The 23,712-nt window shown below is 45.5% G+C and overlaps 2 protein-coding genes across 3 annotated transcripts; both read left to right on the top strand.

Annotated features, from left to right (window-relative positions):
- The first annotated feature begins 15,909 nt into the window (after positions 1 to 15,909).
- Positions 15,910 to 17,145, top strand: LOC130871812 (synaptobrevin homolog YKT6-like). Its single transcript, XM_057765431.1, has one exon. The coding sequence runs from the start codon at positions 16,001 to 16,003 to the stop codon at positions 16,493 to 16,495; it is 495 nt and encodes a 164-aa protein (XP_057621414.1). The 5' UTR covers positions 15,910 to 16,000; the 3' UTR covers positions 16,496 to 17,145.
- Positions 17,146 to 18,959: 1,814 nt separating this feature from the next.
- Mrps17 (mitochondrial ribosomal protein S17) lies at positions 18,960 to 22,268 on the top strand. 2 transcript variants are annotated; one of them, XM_057765565.1, is made up of 3 exons: positions 18,960 to 19,085; positions 20,403 to 20,542; positions 21,852 to 22,268. In XM_057765565.1, the coding sequence occupies exons 2-3, from the start codon at positions 20,420 to 20,422 to the stop codon at positions 22,116 to 22,118; spliced, it is 390 nt and encodes a 129-aa protein (XP_057621548.1). In that variant the 5' UTR covers positions 18,960 to 19,085; positions 20,403 to 20,419; the 3' UTR covers positions 22,119 to 22,268. The 2 variants fall into 2 exon arrangements, with proteins under 2 accessions (XP_057621548.1, XP_057621549.1); XM_057765566.1 differs by having other exon boundaries at positions 19,018 to 19,068.
- Positions 22,269 to 23,712: the final 1,444 nt, after the last annotated feature.

The raw sequence follows: 23,712 nt of genomic DNA, 5'->3' as shown, positions 1-23,712 counted from the left end.
ATTATAAGCATGCACCACGATGCCCAGCTCCTAAAGTGCTTTTAAATTAATCCGGAAAGGTTTCATTTAACCTCTTGGTGAATTGGCTGTGAAATTTTAAGATTGGTGTCATGTCTTGGGCGGAGAATGAATGACTTCCTTATCTAATGGAGCTGTTCTATTGAAACAGCTGGTTTCCCCTCTTTACAACGAAAAATGCTTCACAGAAATGCTTTCCTTGGGGGAGGAGGGGTTCTTGAAAATGCCATAATGAAATCCATTATTGTTTATAATTAATATATGCTGATTAAAAAAACTTTTTAATAAAAGAAATAGCATCTTTATCTCCACCATTAGAGATAGCTGTTTGAGAGCTATTTTTCAGGGTGTCTCTGTGAACAGACAAAGTCTGTTCTTTGATAATAATTACCAAATCAGTATACTTCACTCTGCTGTTGGAATGCCTGCTTCCTCCCTCCCCCTTCCTCTTCTTCCTTCTTCTCCATTTTTGAGGCAGTCTTATCTTTCTCAGGCTGGACTCCAACTCCCTGTTTAATCACGGATGACCTTACTATGCTAATTCTCCTGCCTCTACCTCCTGAGTGCTAGAAGTATAGATCTTGGGCACCCAGCCAGTTTATTAGGTCCTGTGGATGGAATTCGGGACTTCACGAATGACAGGCGAGTGCTCTCCCAATTGAACTACAGCCCCGCCCTGGTCCCGGCCCTCCTCTATTAGGAAGAAGAACATCTAATCTTTCTGAAGACTCTCAATTCATTAGGCAAGGACACTTTGTTCTCTGCTCTGGGGAGATGGAGTGGAAAGAGGAAACTAAGTTTCTCACAGCTGGTAACATTCGCAGCCTTCTGGGTTCTTTCTTTCTTTCTTTTTTCTTTTGAGGGAACTGATCCATAGCCCTGACTAACCTAAAGCTCACTAGAGGCTGGCCTCAAATTCACACAGATCTGCTTGCCTGCGCTGGGATTAAAGGCATGCACAGTGACACCCAGCAACCTCTGGTTTTTTAAATATGTGAGTCAGACATCTAAAAGCCTGAGAATAGCAATATCTCAATGCCACTCTAGGGAGCGCCGAGGCAGGAGGATAACCAAGAGTTCAAAGCCAGCCTACAGAGTGAGATTCTGTCTCAAAAGGGGGGGGGGCAGATGAAGGACAACTTAAGTACTACATTAAAGAATGTAGGCTGGGCAGTGGTGGCGCATGCCTTTAATCCCAGCATTTGGGAAGCGGAGGCAGTGAATCTCTAAGTTTGAAGCCAGTGAGTTCTAATACAGCTAGGCCGACACAGAGAAACCATTCTGTTTCGTTTTGCTTTTCAAAGCAGGGTTTCTCTGTGCAGCCCTGGAACTCACTCTGTAGACCTTGAACTCAGAGATCCACGCGCCTCTGCCTCCCGAGCACTGGGACAAAAGGCCTGCGCCACTATGTCTGGCTTGCTATGCACTGTCTCAGTGAATAGTTTGTACCGTTCTTGATGGACTGCATAGGTCAGTACTGATCAAGGCTTCTGATATTCCTCCGCTTCCTCTGGTGCCTCTCATTCTGGGTGCCCACCCTGAAATTTTTATATTACTAGATCTCTGCCAAAAGGCAATTTAAAATATCATAGTAAAAATTTTTAAAATGCCTACGTAAGTGAATGATGGTTTTAGATTCAGGGGAAGTAATAGCCATCTTCAGGGAGCCGTACATCTCCATTCTAAACATGCCAAGACTCTAAGAGTTCCCTGAAACAGAAATGGTTGCCATGGTGTCAGTTCATGCCTGCTCTCATCACCTCCAGTGTCTGATTTCTAGAATGCCCTGATAAAAAGTTTGTAAGGACTGCAAAGGAACAGAAGTTTCTAGTGTTAGTGCATCAAGGGGAGGGGCTGTGTTGGAAAAGTGTAGGAACCATAAGGAGGTGTAGTGATTCTGGTGGGGAATTTAAGGTAGATACTCAAACAGGAAGGTGGATGTTCTGAAAAGAGATAGGAGTGCAGCCGCCTGTATAAAACCATAACTGAAGGCTGGAGAGATGGCTCAGAGGTTAAGAGCACTGGTTGCTCTTCCAGAGGTTCTGAGTTCAATTCCCAGCAACCACATAGTGTGGCTCACAACTATTTGTAGTAAGATCTGGCACCCTCTTCTGGTCACTGTATACATAATAAATAAACCTTTTAAAAAAAAAAAGATCAGGACTGGAGAGATAACTCAGAGGTTAAGAGCTTCTCCTGCTCTTCCAAAGGTCCTGAGTTCAATTCCCAGCAACCACATGGTGGCTCACAGCCATCTGTAATGGGGTCTGGTGCCTTCTTCTGGCCTGCAGGCATACACACAGACAGAATATTGTAGACATAATAAATAAATAAATATTTTTTTAAAAAAAGATCACTGAGAGTAGAGGAGGAACACACCACCGAAGTATAACTTTCAAGGTGGATTTAGCCTTTGTAAGAATAAAGACTACAAATAAGAGGTTTAGAATGTAGTCTAATGATAGAACCCTTGCCTGGTGTTTGACCTCCACCAGTGTAAAAAAGAAAAGAATTGGACACTATTAGTTGGGTAGCTGTGTCTGTCATTCCAACACTAGGAAAGAAGTAGGGCTGAGAAAGGAGGATTCTTTAAGGCTGACTTGTGCTATCTAGTGAGACCTTGTCTCAAAAAACAAAATTAGCCTGGCAGTGGTGGTGTATGCCTTTAATCCCAGCACTCGGGAGGCAGAAACAGGTGGATTTCTGTGAGTTTGTGGCCAGCCTGGTCTACAGAGCGAGTTCCAGGACATGCTCCAAAGCTATAGAGAAACCCTGTCTCGAAAAACAAAACAAAACAACAACAACAATTATAGTAATAATAATAATAGTGAACTAGCCAGGCGGTGGTGGCTCAGGTCTTTAATTCCAGCACTGGAATGGCAGAGGCAGACAGATCTCTGAGTTTGAGGATAGCCTGATATATAGAGCAAATTCCAAGACAGCCAGGAATGCAGAGAAATCCTGTCTCAAAAAAACTAAGCAACCAAAAAAGCCATTAACAATGCTGTTTACATCGCACTGGCTCATAAGTTCAAGTCTGTACCTAGAATCACTTTGGAGATTTTAACAATTGAAAATATTGTTGCTCAGGCCCAGAGCACACCAATTTAAAAAAAAATCTCTGAAAGCAGGAGTTGAGTGAGCCTTGGTATCCTTTCTAATTTCCCCAAGTGTATAAACAGACTGAGGACCATTACACTTCCCATATGCTACAACATAAACATTTGTAACACGGCGAAAAGTCCTCCAGACAGTCACCCCATGTAATGGAAAAGCAAGGATGAGCTGGGCATGGATGGTGACAGGAGAATCGGGTCAAGGTTATCCTTGACTACGTAGTAAGTAGGAATCCAGGCTGTACTACACAGGAACCTGCCTCGAACAGGCAATAACAGAGGTGAGAGCCGGCACTGCTCTTGCAGAGGACCTGGGCTTGGTTCCAGCATCCACATGGCAGATCATAGTGATCCACAGCTACAGTCTGAGTGGACATAAGATCATCAGGCATATACACGATACACATCCATACAGACAAAACACTCATATACATAAAATAAAATAGGTAATTTTTAAGAAAAAAAACTGTAAAAAAAGAAATCCTGATGTTACAGTTGTCTAACTTTTAAGTTTGTATCTTTGACGGCTTCTCGGTATATTGTCGGCTGCAGCAGGATGTTCCAAGGTTTAAATGCAGATTTGATGTCATAGATTAACAATGTGTTTCCTTTCTAGTTCTCCGCGTTATATGCTCTTAGAATGCTTTACTTTCCCAGGAGAAGATGACGGCGAAAGAAGTGAATGACGGATTCCAGACCAGAGGATGCCGGGTAAATTCAGTTTCCTCTCTTCTAAAATGCTTTTATGATAGGAAGAATTGCTCAGCCATTAAGAGCACTTGTTCCCAGCACTCAGGAGGCAGAGGCAGACAGATCTCTGTGAGTTCAAGGCCAGCCTGGTCTACAGAGCGAGTTCCAGGACAGCCTCCAAAGCTACGCAGAGAAACCCTGTCATGAAAAATCAAACAAACAAACAAACAAAAAGAGCCTTTGACCGGACGGTGGTGGCGCTGCCGGGCGGTGGTGGCGCACGCCTTTAATCCTAGCACTTGGGAGGCAGAGGCAGGCGGATCTCTGTGAGTTCGAGACCAGCCTGGTCTACAGGAGCTAGTTCCAGGACAGGCTCCAAAACCACAGAGAAACCCTATCTCGAGAAAAACCAAAAAAAAAAAAAGAGCCTTTGTTCTTGCAGACGACTGGTGTTCAATTCCCAGCACCCACATGCCAGCTAATGTCTGTAACTCTAGTCCTCAAGGAGCCAGTGCCATCCTCTGGCCTCCATGGGCACTGCACACACACAGTGCACGACAAACCTGCAGGCAAAACATTCATACACAAGAATCTACTGTGAGGCCAGGAAAGAGTGCTTGCCTCGCATATGAAGGTCCTGGGTTCAATCCTCAGTGTCGGGAGAAATAGCTATTATATGGCTGGGATGATGTCTCAGTCGTTAGACTGCCTGCCTTACAAGCATGGGGACTGTGTGTGATCCCCAGAACCCAGGGTAAAAATAATAAAAGAATTCCAGGAGCTGGAGAGATGGCTCAGTAGTTAAGAGCACTAGCTGCTCTTCCAGAGGTCCTGAGTTCAATTCCCAGCCCCCATATGACAGCTCACAACTGTCTTCTCTATGGCAAGAAGGGAAGCACAGGCAGAAGGGTCAGCTAGCATGGTGGACACAACAGCAAACTAAAGAGACCTTGTGAGGACCGACACCTGAAGTTATTCTATGACCACGGCATGTGTATTTCCATGAGCACATGTGCACAAGTATGCACAAACACACAAATGTATCTACAAATGCATATATATGTATGCAAGTGTATACATACATACATCATATACATATATACATGCATATGCCAGGGATAGTGGCCCAGTGCTGGAGAGGCACAGACAAGACGATCCCTGGAGCTCACTGGCCAGTCAGTCTAGTCTAGTAGGAAGTTCCAGAGCCAGCGAGGGACACTATCTCAAGAAGAAAAAGTGGGGGCTAAAGAGATGGCTCAGCGGTTAAAAGCAATAGCTTCTCTTCCAAAGGACCAGGGTTCAATTCCCAGCACCCACATGACAGCTCATAACTGTCTATAATTGCAGTTCCAGCCGACCGACACCCTCACGCAGACATGCATACAGGCAGACAGACATACTGACAGAACAGTATTGAACATAAAATAAATGCCTGAGAAACAATATGAAGTTGTCCTCTGACCTTTATGCTATTACGTGACAGACTTCCTAGAGAGACGCGCACACATACACACACACACACACATCTAAAGGGAAGCCATAGCACCCCAAAGTAACAACTGTACTAATGTCCACCTTGGTGAATCAATGAGTTCTTTGTTGTTGTTGTTGTTGTTGTTGTTTGGTTTTTCGAGACAGGGTTTCTCTGTGTAGCCTTGGCTATCCTGGAACTCACTCTGTAAACCAGGCTGGCCTCAAACTCACAGAGATCCACCTGCCTCTGCCACCTGAGTGCTGGGATTAAAGGTGTGTGCCACCACTGCCCGACACCAATGAGTTGTTATTGGGGTTGCTCTAGGAGTATAGGTCAGGGTGTGGATGACTCAGAAGCAGCTGTGTCACCAAAAAGCCCACCCCAGCGTGGGTGATAGCTGACAAAGTCTGCAGTCCCAGACTCTGCACAGCCTGCCAGTAGCTCAGCTGTCCCAGAACCTCTCTCTGCTTTTGGCATGATTAGAGTCTCCCCACCCCTCCCCCAGTGTTCTTTACTCCTGTTTTTAGTGGGGGGGGGGAAGGGGCCCTAGAGAGTCTCTCAAGTTTCCTGCCTTCCAAGTCTTCAGATGGTTTGTTTACTTCCTGGGTTCTCACCCGCCTCTCCCTCCCTTCTGGGAGGAAGATTTTAGTTTGGAGGAAACTGCCATACAGTGGCATGCATTGATAGGCATATGTATACCTGGACACATATGAACATGCACACACACACGCATACACACATATGCACACTCACATACACCGAGAGAAGGAATCTTCCAAAAATCTGTTTGAGCCCCTTGTTACAGTTTTACAATATAATTAAGTATTGTGTCAGCTGATGAGATGGAAATGCCCCTCCCTAGATGTTGTTTCTATGAAAACCAGTCAAGTGATTTGGAATAACTCCAGAAAAAAAAAATACCCTTCACTTAAAAAAAAAAATTAGATGTGAGCATGGGGGAGGGACTGGGAGGAGAGACAGGAGGGGCAACAGTGGCCTAGATGTAAATTTAAAAAATAATAAATGTGAACAAGGAGGCGCGTGCTTGGTGTTCCAGGACTTGCTGACATTCCAGGGTGTGGCCGTGGACTTCACCAGAGAGGAAGGGGCACAGCTGACCCGGCTCAGAAGGATCTCTATGGAAACGTGATGCCGGAGAGCTACAGGAATCTGGTTGCACTGGGTAAGCTTGGAGTTGTTGGAACACCAGAGCCCATTCAAATGAGTTTATTTCCTTAGGTCAGAGGAGGCATCGAAAGCTTTGTGAATATAGTCTAGGCCATACAGAAGGATGCTGGCCAGTTTTGGAGACAGACATTTGTCTGCCGTTCTTTTCCCTTTGGCAGGGGGCGGGGTGGGGAAGGGAGTGGGGCTCAGACTTTGTTGAGATCAATTTTTTTTTCTTTTCTGAAACAAGGTGTGTGTGTGTGTGTGTGTGTGTGTGAATGTGTGTGTATGTATATATATGTATATGTGTATATTTATATTTATACCAGCCTTACCTCAAACTCATGGCAACCCTTGTGCCTTTTGAGTGCTGGGATAATGGGTATGAATGAACCAGGTTGCCTGATTTGGTCCCTGAAAAGACTTTTGTTCCCTATAAACTTGTAAGACCTACATTTCTCCCTCCCCACCCCCTCATGACCAGGACACCAGCTTTATAAACCAGAAGTGATCACAGAGTTGGAAGAAGAGGCGCAGTGGACACCAGAAAGCAGCAGCCAGCTGGATGCTTTTCCAGGTGAGAAGCAGGATGAGTTCATTTTGTTGGCGAGTCCCAAGGTGGGTGAGGACCCTGCACGCGAGACCTTTGCGGCGGGTCCCACGGCGAGTGGGTCCAAGCCGCGGAAGATGAGAGAACACGGCGTGCAGACAGAGCTTGGGTGTGGAGTTTATTTGAAATAAAGGAAATGGGAAGGGAAGGGAGAAAAATGATATCCTGGATGTGGAAGTTTGAACAGTGTAAACGCTGTTACAGATCGCCCCCTAGCGTTTTCTCTGTGTTTTCTTTAAATATCCTTTCAGTAATCTTTTTTTTTTTTTTTTTTTTTTTTTTTTTTTTTTTTGTCTTCCCATTTTATATTACGTGTATGGATGTTGGCCTGCATTTGTCTGTGCACCGAGTACATGCAGTGCCATAAGAGGACAGAAGAAGGTATCAGATGCCCTGGGACTGCAGTGGTGGGAGCCACTATGTGGGAACTGGGAATTGAACTTGGATCCTCTGAGAGAGCAGCCAGTGCTCCTAACCACTGAGCCATCTCTCCAGCCCCTCCTTTCAGTAATCTTTAAATCTTTTCTTTTTACATCCAAGTTTCTCCATTTTACTTTCTTTTAATTTTTCTTTTCCCTCTTATTATTCTAACTCTTTATACTTACTGTCCGGAGCCCAGAGCCTCATTTCCGATCTCCGTGGTTTACCTCAGGGATTCGATCCCTCCTCTTCCTGTGCTGCTAAGTCATTCAGGTCTAACGTCCTTCCCTCGAAGGCAGTGGCTGACGTCAGTCGTGTGCTCTTGGGAAGGGATGACGTAGAATTGGCAGTCTTGACGTCGTCTTCCATTTGTTCTTCCAGTTTGTTTTGGCTCTCTGCCCTTCACAATTTCTCCCCGTGACTTGGTGTTCCTTGCAGATTTTTCCATTATATTTTCATCAATATCATGCTAGCATTTAATTAAATATTTCAAAACCCAAACTTTGGGGGCTGGAGAGATGGCTCAGTGGTTAAGAGCATTGCCTCCTCTTCCAAAGGTCCTGAGTTCAATTCCCAGCAACCACATGGTGGCTCATAACCATCTGTAATGAGGTCGGGTACCCTCTTCTGGCCTTCAGGCATACACACAGACAGAACATTGTATACATAATAAATAAATAAATATTTTTTTAAAAAATCTAAACTTTGTGACATATACACTCTTCTTTTTCAGTTTCTAAGCAGTATCCCTATGTGACCCAGGTTATTACATGTGGACGAGTGTTTGCTGGCATGTATGTATGTGCACCATGTACAGGCCTGGTGCCATGGATGTCAGATGAGGACATCTGGTCCCTCAGGACTGGAGTTACAGATGGTTGTGAACCATCGTGAAGGTGGTAGGAACAGAATCTGGGTCATCTCAAAGAGCAACTGCTGAGCCATCTCTCTAGCCAGCTCCAGAATAAAATTATTATGTTTGGCATGAGGGATGAGGTCTCAGGGTTTCTCTTTATAACCCTAACTGTCCTAGAATTCACTTTGTAGATCAAGCTGACCTCAGACTCAGAGATCTGCCTGCCTCTACCTCCCTAGTCCTGGAATTAAAGGCCTGTGCCGCTATCACCCAGCGAAAATTATTTCTTTACTGCTTTGATTGTTTGATACAAAGATCTCACTTTGTAGTTCTGGCTAGCCTGTGTGTGTGTGTGTGTGTGTGTGTGTGTGTGTGTGTGTGTGTGTGTGTGTTTGCACATTTGTATGGAGGCCAGATGTTAATCAGGTGTCTCCCTTAGTTGCAAGGACTCACACTGGACCCCAGAGCTTGCAGGCTGGACTAGACCGATTAGCCAGTCTCTGTCTCCTGAGCACTGAGATTACAGTAGGCCACCACACAACCAGTATTTACATAGATACCAGGATCGGTCTGTAATCCTCATGACTGCACTGAGCTAGCTCCTGGAGCTCTAATAGTCCCTCTTAAGGGACTGAGAGGGGACTCTCCCTTGTGTGACCGAATCCTGGCATGCCCTCTGGAAACATTGCCTGTTTATCTACAATGTCTTCATAGCTAAGAAGAGACCCAAAATGTATCCAGTGGGCTTAGCAGCTTGGGTGATATTTATATTAATGGAAGAAAGAACAGGGAGTGATTAGGAGGACGGTCAGTGTCTAAGTGTAAACAGGAGGCTTAAACCCAAAGTGGAGTCAGAGGCAGCAGGAAGGGTCAGTGGGTAAAGGTCACTGGGAAGCCTGACATCCTGATTTTGATCCTTCAAAACTCACATACTAGAAGGTGAGAAGAACCCCTGACCTCCACACATGTGTAGTGAGTGACCGATGACCCAATTAGATTTTTTTTAAAAAAGTCAGACATTAAAAATAAAATAAAAACCAAGTCAGTCAGTGGGCGTGGTGGTGCACACCTGCAATGCCAACATTCATGAGGCTGAAGCAGGAGAATTGCATGAATAGAACGGTCTGCCAATGTGCTTTGTAGGGTCTGGGCCAAGCGCTGCCTTCGCAAAGCTCAGACATCCTCCAGTATCTTGATCTGACAAGTCTTTCTCTCCTGCCCATTTGTTTTCAACCATGGATATTTCTGGATGACAATTTTTGGTTATGACTACCCTCCATGTGTTTTTAAATGTCCCTATACTCAGACTGGAGAGATGGCTCATAGGTTAAGAGCACTGGCTGCTCTTCCAGAGGTCCTGAGTTCAATATCCAGCAACCACAGGATGGCTCACAACCATCTGTAATGAGATCTGGTGTCCTCTTCTGGCCGGCAGGCATACATGCAGGCAGAAGACTATACATAATAAATCTCTTTTTTTTAAGATTTTAATTTATTATATATACAGGGTTTTTCCTGCATGTATCCTGCAGTACAGAAGAGGACACCAGATCTTATTACAGATGGTTGTGAGCCACCATGTGGTTGCTGGGAATTGAAGTCAGGACCTCTGGAAGAGCAGCCAGTGTTCTTTACCTCTGAGCTATCTCTCCAGCCCCATAATAAATCTTTTTAAAAACTGTCCCTATGCTCACTGTTTTCTGTCTCCTTTCATAGTCTTCCTGCTTGTCATATGTCCTACTTTTTTTAGATTTATTTATTATGTATACAACATTCTGCCTTGATGTATGCTCACACGCCAGAAGAGTGCACCAGATCTCAGTACAGATGGTTGTGAGCCACCATGTGGTTGCTGGGAATTGAATTCAGGACCTCTGGAAGAGCAGCCAGTGCTCTATTCCTCTGAGCCATCTCTCCAGCCCACATATGTCCGATTTTAAAATGCTCGTGAGATTGTCATCAGGGTTCTCTGGTAATTCTGTATGTAACAGTTTCCTTTTTAAAGCTTAATGTTGCCAGGCAGTGGTGGCACATGCCTTTAATCCCAGCACTCGGTAGGCAGAGGCAGGCAGATCTCTGTGAGTTTGAGGCCAGCCTGGTCTATAAGAGCTAGTTCCAGGACAAGCTCCAAAGCTACAGAGCAAAAAACCTTAATGTTGGAAAGGATTTGTACATTCTGAATCTCTTTCAGATGGGCTGGACAGACCGGAAATGAAAAAGACGGCTGTCAAGCAGAACACATCTGATGAAAACCAGCTCCATGAGGTCATAATGGAGAGACTAACGGGGTGGGGGGCCTCTTTCTGGTACACCATCTTACGAGGACTCTGGGATTTTGATTATCAGTTAGAACTGAACCAAGAACAGCAGCAGAAGCATTTGGAACAAGTATCTTTTACCCACCAAAAAATTACACAGAGAAGCATGGGATGTAGTAAGTTTGAGGAAAACTATAATCTGAATTCTAACCTTACTATGCCTCAGAGGATCCCTCCTGTTAAAAAAAGCCTTGAGGTAGAAATAAATGGAAAGAAAAAAGAAGAAGAAGAAAGCCTCTCCACCATGACACGCGAGGAAACAGCATCAGGCGGCACGCAGATTTGATTGATTATCGAAGGAACTACGTAAGAGAGAATCCCTGTGAATATAATGAGCATGGGAAAATCTTCCATCAACGTGCTTTTCTTACTAATTGTATTCTTCTCAGAGAGAAACATGGTGAACGTGCAAAGGCCTCGGAGCAAAATTCAACTCATACCCAACCTCAGGTAGCCCTGACAAAAGAAGAACCCTGTAAGTGCAGCGAGCGTGGGAGAGGATTCAGCCAGAGGATACATCTCACTCAGCATCAGGGAATCCATACCAGGGAAAAGCCTTTCATCTGTCAGGAAGGTGGGAAGACCTTCCGTCAGCATTTATCCTTCACACAGCACCTGAGGAGCCTCACGGGAGAGAAGCCTTATAAATGTACTCGGTGTGGCAAAGCCTTCAGCCGCATCACATCTCTCACTGAGCGCCAGAGACTTCGCACTGGAGAGAGACCGTCCGACTGTAGCTTCTGCGGGAAAGCCTTCAGCCAGCGGACACATCTTAACCAACACAGGAAGATTCATAACCGTGAGAAGCTATGTGGCTGTAAGGGTGGGAACCCCTCCAGCTGAAGTCCGCCCCCTTAATGGCACAGAGCTGTGTTGGGGGCAAATGAACGGACAAATGTGGAAAATTTTTTAATTCTTTCTTTCCATTCAGTACCAAGTGATTCATGGTGGAAAGAAAGCCTCCAAGTGAACTTTTACTGCATAGAAACCAAATGTATAGCTGAAGTCAGACCACTGAAACATTCCCAGGAGGTCTTGTAAGTAGTGAACATTATTAATTTTATAAACAAAAATACATTGGGCCATATTCTGAATCTCCTGTAAAGCCTAGATAAGGGGTGTGTGGTGACCTGCCTATAATTCTAGCACTCGGGGTTTGTTGTTTTCTTTGTGATCCTAGCACTTGGTGTGGGGGAAGGGATTAGGAGTTCAAGGCTGCCCTCCACTGTGGATGGAGTTCAAGGCTGCCCTCCACTGTGGATGGAGTTCAAGGCTGCCCTCCACTGTGGATGGAGTTCAAGGCCAATATGGGCTACTTGACACCCTGTTTTAAAAAAGGAAATTGGAAAAAAAACTGCAAAAATATAATAATCTAAAAATCTAATAACCTACATAAACCTATAATTACTAACTTGTAGACTTACTCTATAATACTATTTAATTATATGACTATTGATTAAACAAGGCAATGTTGTAATATAACCAGTTACATAAAACAGAATAAACAAGAAGAGTAATATTTCTCAAATTTTAGTCATTTTGTGCTTTATTTACAGTTTTTTCTATACCTAATCTTAATACCTTTTTGAAGAACATAGGATTTTTAGCCTGACCCAATAAATATAATCTGTGGTAATAGTTTACTATACTAATTAAAATTTGTTCTACTTTCTTGCAAAATAAAAATACATTTTAGGTCGGGCACGGTGCCACATGCCTTTAATCCCAGCACTCGGGAGGCAGAGGCAGGCGAATGTTTGTGACTTCGAGGCCAGCCTGGTCTACAAGAGCTAGTTCCAGGACAGGCTCCAAAAACTACAGAGAAACCCTGTCTCAAAAAACAAAAAGAGGGCTGGAGAGATGGCTCAGAGGTTAAGAGCACTGCCTGCTCTTCCAAAGGTCCTGAGTTCAATTCCCAGCAACCACATGGGGACCCCCAACCATTTGTAGTGAGATCTGGGGCCCTCTTCTGGTGCTGCAAGCAGAATACTGTACACATAATAAATAAATATTTAAAAAAAAAAAAGAAGAAGTTGGCTGATCTTTAAAAAAAAAAAAAAGAATAGCGACAGACAGTCACTTTAAGGACTGGAGAGATGGCTCAGCAGTTAAGAGCACTGACTGCTCTTCCAGAGGACCCAGCTTCAATCCCCAACACCCACATGGCAGCTCAAAACTATCTATATCTCCACTTCCAAGGTTTCTGATGCCTTCACACAGACATATATGTAGGCAAAACATCAATGCATATAAGATAAAAATAAGTTAAATAAAATAATACATTTTAAAATTTACAATATTCGGGCTGGAGAGATGGCTCAGTGGTTAAGAGCACTGCCTGCTCTTCCAAAGGTCCTGAGTTCAATTCCCAGCAACCACATGGTGGCTCACAACCATCTGTAATGAGATCTGGTGCCCTCTTCTGGGTGCAGCCATACATGCAGACAGAATACTGAGAATACTCTACAAACAATAAAAAAAATTCTTTAAATTTTACAATATTCAGCAGGGCATGGTGACTTCTACCTGTAAGCCAGGCAGGCACTCAGGAGGTAGAGACAGTAAGATTGCTGTGAGTTTGAGGGCAGCTTGGGATATATAGTTAAACCTTGCCTCAGAAACACAAACACACAACCTGAAAAACTGCTCATATGTTTAAAGACTCCCCATCATAGAGAGGACAATGTCAGGTGCTTAACAAGAAATGCCATCTGAGAAGAGACGGAATCCTACATAGCTTTGGTTCTGGCCAAGTGCCAGATTCTTGGTCACCATTTTACACTCCTTTACTCTCTACGCAATCCCCTTTCTGCTCCCGATGTCCCTCCATAGCATCCTCCAGGCCCTGCTACTGTCTTCTCTGTGCTGGCACAAAAGAAATCATAGTGTGCCTTGAGGACTAACTGAGCTAGCAACAATGTTTCCCTAGTAACCTTGAATCCAAGCCATGGCCGTGAACATTCCTAAGCACCAACAGAAGTGTTAGACTATTGTTCAAAATCAACAAAAAAGTGACTCTCAATCTGAGCTCAAATTCCTTATGGGAGCTACACACACACACACTTAACTGGACAGAACTAAACAGAACAGCCCTCTCTTCTCATATCCTTGGCACTGGTGGGGTGCAAGTTCACATAAGAACTTTGTACTAATTTGACCCAGGATTTAATGCTTCTTTCTTTGTAGTCCCAACCAGAGCTGTTGCAGGTCGGTTTGGACACCTCTTGTGGAAACTGCCTTACCACATGTCTTAGGCTTTCTATTGCTGTGAAGAGACACAGTGACCACAGCAAGACCTGTAAAGGAAAAGATTTAATTGGGGTGGCTTAGTTTATTGGGGAGGTTTAGTTCATTATCATCATGGTGAGAAGCATGGTGGTGTATAGGGAGACATGGTGCTGGAAAAGGAAGTGGGAGTTAGTTCTACATCTTGATCCCCAGGCAGCAGCAGAAGTCTGTGTCCACACTGGGTGTAACTTGAGCATAAGAGACCTCAAAGCCCACCCTCAGAGTGACACACTTCTTCCAACAAGGCCACACCCACTCCATCAAGACCACACCTCCTAAGAGTGACACTCTCTGTGAGCTTATAGGGGCCAATTACATTCAAACTGTGAGACTTTAAGACAATTCTGAAGCCATTTCTGACGATTCTGAACCCTCTCAGCCTCCGTGCCATAGTGCTTCCCCTCCTCCCCTGGGAACCAAGAACCTAACAGCTACACATGCACGTACTCAGTTCCTGAACAATTACCCATATACGTATGTTTTGATTCAGTCCCCTGGGAAACGGGGTCAAAATGACCTCTTACCTCATCTGATCTGGCAACAGCTCTCCAGTCAATTATTGGTAATAGCCCTTTCGAATAAGCCAATCAGAATAGTCAAAGAACAACCCCCCCTTGCATCTGTGGCCCCTTTAAAAGTAGACTGTACCAGCTATTCGAGGTCTCTCAGCTTCCCGAATGCTGGGGGACCCTGTCATGACAGAATTAATAAAATCCTCATGCTTTTGCATCGGCTGTGGTGTGTGAGATGGTCTCTGGGGGCGACTCCTCCTCGGTGTTTGGACGCTGGAGTTCAACAAAACGACCACATCACCCTTTTCAGAGCAACTCCAGTTCAGGTCAAAACAACAACTTCCAGTGAGTGACTTGTGCTATGTGTGTGCCAAGAAACATTTTCTGTCTGTGCACTCTTCTACTATCTATAATATACTTGCTTCTTTTTCATCTGCCTCTATTAGACTGTGGCCCTCTGATGGGGGAGGCTGCCCTTTTATTCACCTTTTTCCTACAATGCCTAGCACAGATTCTGAGAATATGTGCTTCATAAATGTTTGCTAAGGACAGATTGGTGCCTTGTTTTATTGCTATTACTGTGATGCCGGGGATTGTTTCCAGGACACGGTGCAGGCTAGAAAAGCCCTCAGCCATTTAGCCACGTTTCTAGATCTATGTTTTGGATGAATTTTTATTTTTCAAGTCTTCCAACACCAATTGTTAAGCTAATTCAGTAGTCAAGATTGTCCATATTTGACCCTCAAATAGGCTTTTCCAATAGCCTGTTCCCCTTCACAATTTGCCTGATATATCCCTAGTCTTTACTTTGAGAAAGCTTTATCCGGAAACCTGCAAGTAATCATCTGACTCCTTTAGAATGGGCACAAAATGCATATTCTCACACCAAACTCCCTTTCCTCTTCCAGATTTGTTTGTTTGTTTGTTTATTGTAGAAAGAGTCTGGCAGCCTAGGCTGGTCTTTCCAACTTACCAAGTAGCCAAGGATGATCTTGAACTCTGATCCTCCTGGCTTTACTTCCTGAATGTGAGATTTTATGCAATGGCACACGAAGTTTATATAGTGCTGAGATCTATGGCAGGACTTTGAGCAGGATAGGTAAATACTTTGCTAGCTGAACTGCACCCTCAGGCCTATGTATGTATGCATGTCTATGTGTTTGTGTATATCTGAGGCCAGCTGTCACTATGTAACCCAGACTGGCCCCAGATTCACTGCAATTCGCATCAGCCTTTGAATGCTGAGATTATAGCCATGTGCCAACCTGCCCACTTTTAATATTAACTTAAAAATCTTGACATGCATGTTATACATATTTATGAGATACAGTGTGACATTGCAGTGCCTGCATACAGTATATCAGGGTAACTGCATATCCATCCGTTTACCACCTCTTTGCCTTAAAAACATCCAGTATGGGAAGAAGCCGGCGCGCCCCGTCAGCAGCCCGCCGCGGCTGTTCTGAAGGACGGCGGCCGCGCTCCCGTAAGCGGGTCTGGGGTCCAGCCGGCGGCCCGAAGGCGCGGCGCCATGAAGCTGTACAGCCTCAGCGTCCTTTACAAAGGCGACCCCAAAGCGGTGCTGCTCAAAGCCGCGTACGACGTGTCTTCCTTCAGTTTCTTCCAGAGGTCCAGTGTTCAGGAATTCATGACCTTTACCAGTCAGCTGATTGTGGAACGCTCAACAAAAGGCAGCAGAGCCTCTGTCAAGGAACAAGAGTATCTTTGCCATGTCTATGTCTGGAATGACAGTCTTGCAGGTGTGGTCATTGCTGACAGTGAATACCCTTCGAGAGTGGCCTTTACCTTGCTGGAGAAGGTACTAGATGAATTCTCCAAGCAGGTCGATAGGATAGACTGGCCAGTAGGGTCACCTGATACAATCCAGTACACAGCTCCGGATGGTCACCTTAGCAGATACCAGAACCCCCGAGAAGCTGATCCCATGAGTAAAGTACAAGCTGAACTGGACGAAACCAAAATCATTCTGGCCCGGAAACAAAACTCATGCTGTGCAATCATGTGATGTGGCCCACAGAGGCAGGCGCTGGATCGTCGTGTCACGTCAGAACTGCAACTCCTGCAGATGAAGCGATACCCTGAAGATCTGGAGCCAGGCAGACTGGCTGTTTTTATTTTGACGTCCTCAAGAGGAATGGAGGGATGACTTAAGGGTGGGAACATTGACGTTCACATGTGTGACTGTGACTTCGGGAAAGAATTTGAGGTCCTCAAAGATGTAATGTTGGGAAAATGAAACCATAAACTCTAAGTGCCTCTTATAGGTGCTGAAGGGCTTATTCTCAGCTAACCCTGGAAGGCTCTGTGGGAGGGAATCTTTTTCCTGATCCTTGATGCGACTTAGGATTTCATTTGTGCATTAACGATATTAACTCTCCAGTGAATGGGGTGGGGGGAGGGGGTCTCGGGTGATAGGGCTGGGTGGGCAGAGTTTGAACACTCCGGAATTCTAGTCTCTTGCACTGTGGGGGCTGGGAGAAGCTCACCATGAGTGAGGACTGTCACAGTGGTCACTGGATCTCCTCTGTTTGACTGTCTGCTAGAATTGGCATCTGCCAGGAACAGGGCCCATCCTAAGTACCTTCGTCCAGTACCACAAACTTGTGGGAGGTACTTAGAATGGGCTAGAAGGGCAAGATGTGTGAGTTGTGGTTTTATCAGCTAGCAGACTGTTCAGACTGGGGCTGCTCTGGTGTCGGGAGGGTCAGCTGGGAGTGTCCATCTTCAAGGGAAGACGCAGACACAGGTGCCCTCAGCTGTCCAGTGTGGAGGCACACGTACCGTGACTTGCAGTTGGGCTTTGACATTAAGATCAAAGTAGCGGGTGCTGTCATCTCTCAAAGCTGGTTTTATTTGTCTCTGTCTACAAGACTGTTTTGGCAACTGCTTGGGGCCTACATGTTTGAGCAAGTCATTTCTGTGGGTACCAGGGACAGGTGCCAGCAGCCCGAAGGGTCCCAGCACCCAACTGTCTTCTGTCCAGCTCTGGCTTACAGCCCCTTCCCAATCAGAGACAGCCGCAGGGTAGAAGATGTTGACGGGTTGGTCTGAGCTAGCCACCCACTGCCAGGATAGTTTGTGTGGTAAGCCCAGGATGTGCTAGGTCCCACACTGCCTCTTCCTGTTCTGCTGTGCACAGATCATGTCGTGAGATCCTGTCTCCCCAGAAGCAACTGCTGGGATGCTAGCCTCTGAGTTTTGAGCCAGAGTTGTTTTACTCTGATGATCCCTGCCCTGAGCCTGTTGAGCTACCTTCAAGAGTGCCCATATGGGGAGGAGGATGTCTACTATGGCTTTCAAAATCTCTACTTATGGTATATCTGCCTATTGCTCTGGGTACTGCTAGCCAAAGGGCTCAGGCTCCCCCCTGGAGTGGCCTGCCCGTGTCATTTTCCTGCTGTCATAGACCTCCCCGTTCTAGGGCCCTGGACAGCACAGATCCCGTCTGTTGCTGGCACTCGAGGTGGAGTAAATGGCCTGGGTGCCGCCTGTTTTCTTGCTCTGGAGGGTGCTGGGGAAGGGGGGTGGGTGGAGGCAGACGTTTATGGGAAAGAGGCAACTTTTACCCACATGGCTGTCCTACAAGGTATCACTTGCCCTTCAATGGGTTGAGTTGCCATGTGTTTCCTGCCCCTCCCCCATTATATTCTAATGTTAAATCACTTGGCAAAAGTGTATTTTAATAATGCCTAATTTCTCTGTTCTGTTTGAAGGTTTCTGTCTAGATAAAATTGTCTTTTGAAATTCCAAAACAAAAAAATCCAGTATCCCCTGTATCCGCTACTTTGATGTATACAAATATTACACTGTGTAACAGAACATAAGAAATTATTTTGGGCCAGGAAGTGGTGGCACACGTCTTTAATTCCAGCACTTGGGAGGCAGAGGCAAGAGAATCTCTTGTGTTCAAAGCCAGCCTGGTCTACAAAGTGAATTCTAAGATAGCCAGGGGTATACAGAAAAACCCTGTCTTGATTTAAAAAAAAGAAGGAGAAGAAGAAGAAGGAGAAGAAGAAGAAGGAGAAGGAGAAGAAGAAGAAGAAGAAGAAGAAGAAGAAGAAGAAGAAGAAGAAGAAGAAGAAGAAGAAGAAGAAGAAGAAGAAGAAGAAGAAGAAGAAGAAGAAGAAGAAGAAGAAGAAGAAAGAAATTATTGTAGGCCAACACTGGAAAGGCAGAGCCTAATCAGGTGTGGAGTGTGAGACTGCAAAAAAAAAAAAAAAAGTTAAGATTCTATGGCTGACGAATGCAAGGTCCTTTGATTTGACGGTATGTCCAATCAATTGCGGGAAAATCAGAAGAGCAGAAAACAAAATGGCATAGGAAAAGGCAGGAACCTCTTGCGCACCCGTCGCAGTGCCGTAGGGAACGTAAAGGCGCGACACTCCCAACCCAGAAGACTTCCGCCCGCGGTGTTAATTTAAATAGACTGGACGGGGTCTTGCCTTTAGCCCCGCCCAAAGCTAATAGGCGCGGCGCCTTGTGAAAAGGGCAGTCCGGGGCGGGGCTAGCGCGCGTGTGACGCCATCACGCTGCGCCCCATGCTTCGCCCGCCTAGGTCCGAATAGTAGAATCCAGAAGGTGAGCGAGGCTTCCAGGTCAGTAGTGCTGCGGCTCCTGTCAGTCTCCCCGGTGGTTTCCATAGCAACTGATTCCCAAAAGCTCCGAGTCAAAATCTCCCGGTCCCTACAGTGCGCGACCGAGGTCTTGCAGCACAGCCGGCCTGTGAGCCCTTGTGTGTATGGTAGCAGGCAGCGAACCGCAGTGGGTGCTGTGACCTCGAGATCGTACCCCTTTAACGATAAGGAACAAACCCCGCAGACTCGGGAGTTGGGCGCTTCAGACAGTACCGTTTATTAGAAAGAGAAATGCCCTGAGAAGGGACCGGTCCCAAGAAAGGACTCCATTCAAGTGGAAAGGATAAGATGTATGTAAAATGGTTGCAGAAAAAAAGAAGAAAAAAGTCGTGGGTAAAGGGTAAATAAGGTGACTTATCTTCTGATCTATGAGGCACCTGTAAGTAGAGGAGCTTTGATCTGTAGAGAATCTGTGACCTGCAGCAGGGGAGTTTTCCAGGTGATTGGCCTGGAGACTCATTGGGGCTGTTCCCTGAACTATCTGTTTACCCTCTGCCTCCTGCCTAATTTGGAGAGAGGGACTCCAATGTGACCAGTTTATGTGTGTAATTTCACACTCTGATAGTTCTTCAGAATATCTGTGAGCAAGCCGTGTTGTTCCTTTCCTTCCGAATGGGGAATCTGAGTTAGTGAGATCCATTCACTGCCTTGTAAACGCGTTAAAAATAAAGCTTGTACGCGTTTCTGACCTGGCTATTCCAGAAAGCTAGCAAGAATGATTTCTGGACATGGGCATTGCTCCTGATAAAAGTCACCTGATTAGCCAGATAGTGGTGGCGCGCGCCTTTAATCCCAGCACTCACGAGGCAGAAGCAGGTGGATCTCTGAGTTCCAGGCCAGCCTGGTCTACAGAGTGAGTTCCAAGACCACCAGAGCTAAACCAAGAAAGCGTGTCTGAAAACACAAACTTCACTTGGTAAGGGCTGAGACCATCAGAATGTTCAAAGTTTAGATGGCGTGTTGGAGCACTAAGCTGTGTGTAATTTCAGAGGATCCCCTGGAACTGGTCCTACAAAGGATTTGAGCCACCATGTGAGAGTTGGGAACTAAACCCAGGTCCTCTGGAAGAGCAGCCAATGCTTAGCTACTTGGCCATCTCTCCAGCCCAACTCAGGGGAGGCTAAGGATCTCCCAGTTCAAGGTCATCTGGGCTACGGTGGAGAAAGGTCGACTTCAGAGAGAAGAGGCAGAGCAATTGGTTTGTTAGATGAATAGGGAGGAAGACTGTCCTAACAATGTTAAGCTTTGGTGTTTTGGGTTTTTTTTTTTTCATTTTAGGTGCTCAGAGACCCATAATGTCAGTAATCCGTACATCCGTCCATGCCAAATGGGTCGTGGGAAAGGTGATTGGCACAGCCATGGTAAAAACTGCTAAAGTCAGAGCAACCAGACTTGTTTTGGATCCCTACTTGCTAAAGGTAAGGATCAGCACCTGGTTTAGGTGGCATTGGTAAGTTAGTAATGTGGTCTAGGGCCAGAGCAGAAAAGCGTCTCCGGGTTGGTAACAGATAAGTTGAACCTCTGCAGCCGTCTTGACACTGCTGGGCTGTGGGTATAGCCTGGATCGTAAGAGGGTTTCAGGAACACGCCATTCATTTAAGTTCACTCTAGTCGTTTGCTGAACAAAGCAGTGTGGGAACAGAGAGCAGGGCTCTTCATTCTTTCCTCGGATTGCTGTAAGAGAACATCTCAGTGAAGAGACATTTGCACTGACCCTCCAGTCAGATTCTCTTCCTGCACCAGGTGACGAGAAGTCACCCCAACTATGATGAGTAGTTTGTGGTAGGGGAGGCACCTTTCAAGACAGGGTTGCTCTGCGTAGCCCTGGCTGTCCTGGAACCAGCTCTGTAGATCAGGTTGGCCTCGAACTCCCAGAGATCCGTCTGCCTCTGCCTCCCGAGTGCTGGGATTAAAGGCGTGTGATGGGGGAGAGTCTTATGTTTTGTGTTAATTTCATTGGTTAAATAAAGAGACTGCCTTGGCCCTTTAATAGGACAGAAAATTAGGCGGAGTAAACAGAACAGAATTCTGGAAGAAAGAAAGCCAAGTCAGGCAGTCGCCATGATTCTCCCACCCAACACAGATGCAGGTTAAGATCTTCCCTGGTAAGCCACCTCGTGGTGCTTACACACCTTATTAAAAATGGGTTAAAGCAAGATATAAAAATTAGCCAGTAAGGGCTAAAGCTAATGGGCCAAACAGTGTTTAAAAGAATACAATTTCCATGTAATTATTTCAGGGCATAAGCTAGCCAGGCAGCTGGGAACGGGCGGAACACAACCCGCTGCTCCACACTACAGGCATGCACCACCACCACAGTCTTATTATAATGTTTAATTATCTTAATAACTTTAGATCTGCTTTTTGTGGTGGAAAGAAACTGAGCCGGGAGTGGTTCCATGACTCACAGCTAGCAGAGAGAGCTGTGTGTTTGTAGGCTGGAGTGGAGGCCTCAGCGGGAGGGTCAACATAGAGACAGGTAATCATTGATTTAGAGCCAGGATAATTAAAGGAATGACTTCCATAGCTCAGAACTGTCTCTGGGAAAATCAATGCTGGTTTTCAAAGATGAAGCCTCTAATCCCTTTGTACTAAAAGCTTCCAAAAGTATTTCTTCTCCAGTGCCAAGCCCTGGCTGGTTTTCTGTACATTATTTCTTCATGTTCTCTTTGCCCCGCTGAGTCGCAGATGGGCGCTGCTGATTTGTTCCCCTCCTTCTCTCAACAGTACTTCAACAAGCGGAAAACCTACTTTGCTCACGACGCCCATCAGCAGTGCTCCGTCGGGGACATCGTGCTCCTCAAAGCTCTGCCGGTTGCGAGGTCAAAGCACGTGAAACATGAACTGGCTGAGATCATTTTCAAAGTTGGCCAAGTTATCGACCCAGTCACAGGAAAGCGCTGTGCGGGGACCGCCTTCCTAGAAAATCCACTCAGTTCAGAAACTGCTAACCCAAGTAAAACTCCAGAAGAACTCAAGGTGTCTTCCACCTAGGGAAGAAGGAGCCAAAGGGATTTCTGTCTTTATGTCTCCTCTCTGACTTCCGTCACTAGCCGTCCAGTTTCCCTTGTGACATGAATGAAATAGTAAAGTAAATGAAACAAAGATCTTGCGGTGTTCCATAAAGGTTGATGTTATGTTTCACATTCTCTGCATTGAACATCCTTTGCGGTTACACTGTCTGCCCGAGTATGCGGCATCATTTTATGATCTTTCTGTCCTAGAACATATGTTTGCTTTGCTTTGCTTTTCATTCACAGAAATCTTAGACTGACTCTAGTACTTTCATTTTGAAAGAAGAAAATCTTTTGATCAGAATACATAAGGTGCCAGGTTTAGTGGCGCACGCCTTTAATCCCAGCACTAGGGGGACAGAGGCAGGCAGATCTCTGAGTTCGAGGCCAGCCTGGTCTACAAGAGCTAGTTCCAGGACAGGCTGCAAAGCTACAGAGAAACCCTGTCTCAAAAAACCAAAAACAAAACAAAACAAAAAATATAAGACTACACTCTATACTTTTATTATGTGTGTGTCCATGATGCGTGTGCGAGTGCACATGTAGCCCAGGACACTGGTCAGAGGACACCTCTGTGGAGTCAGTGCTCTCCTTCCACGTTTCCATGGTTTCCAGGTATCACACTCAGACTCCCAGGTTTGCACAGCTAGCACCTTTACCCATTGAACTGTCCTGCTGGCACCAAGCTTTAATAGTTTATATTCAAAGTGAATTTAATTTTTTTTTCTCATTTCACCAACTCCCAAGGGAGACCATTGTCTGTCTGAGCTGTATTCATAAGAATAGCATTGGGGGGCTGGAGAGATGGCTCAGTGGTTAAGAGCATTGCCTGCTCTTCCAAAGGTCCTGAGTTCAATTCCCAGCAACCACATGGTGGCTCACAACCATCTGTAGAGGGGTCTGGTGCCCTCTTCTGGCCTGCAGGCATACATGCAGACAGAATATTGTATACATAATAAATAAATATTTTTAAAAAAAAGAATAGCATTGGGGGCAAGAGAGATGGCTCAGCAGCACTGGCTGCTCTTCCAGAGGCCTTGAGTTCAATTCCCAGCAACCGTATGGTGGCTCATAACCAACTGTGATGAGATGATGAGATCTGGTGCCCTCTTCTGGCATTTGGGCAGACTTGCAGGTAAAACGCTATACATAATAAACAAATCCTATAAGAAAAGCATTGACTTCAGATTCTGAGTCATTACACCCTAGGCTATATGAGTTCTTAAGATATGATAAACAGTCGCAGCGCTTTCTTCCGGGAGTTGAGAATGGGTCTCACCTTTGAACCCAGGTTGGCTCAGACTTGCAGCAATCCTCCTGTCAGTTCCCTGAGTGCTGGGACTGCAGGTGTAAGCCGCCATGCCCGGGATGTGGGACTGCACTTGAGGAGGAGGTTTCAGAGTTGTTCTTCACTAGTGTGATAACAGTAACACATTATTTTAAATTCTGTAATTTAGATTCTTTGTTTCTTATTGCAGAAACTCTGGCCTTTGAATTTCAGTTTTCTGACTGTTAGAAAGAGTAAAACTTAGGGTATATTTCAATTTATGCTGGTATGTATGATATATGTGTGT

The sequence above is a fragment of the Chionomys nivalis genome, chromosome 3, assembly GCF_950005125.1.
Source record: "Chionomys nivalis chromosome 3, mChiNiv1.1, whole genome shotgun sequence".
NCBI classification, from domain to species: domain Eukaryota; kingdom Metazoa; phylum Chordata; class Mammalia; order Rodentia; family Cricetidae; genus Chionomys; species Chionomys nivalis.
Note: the sequence above shows the minus strand (reverse complement) of the source record. Positions and strands in the feature narration are given on the sequence as shown.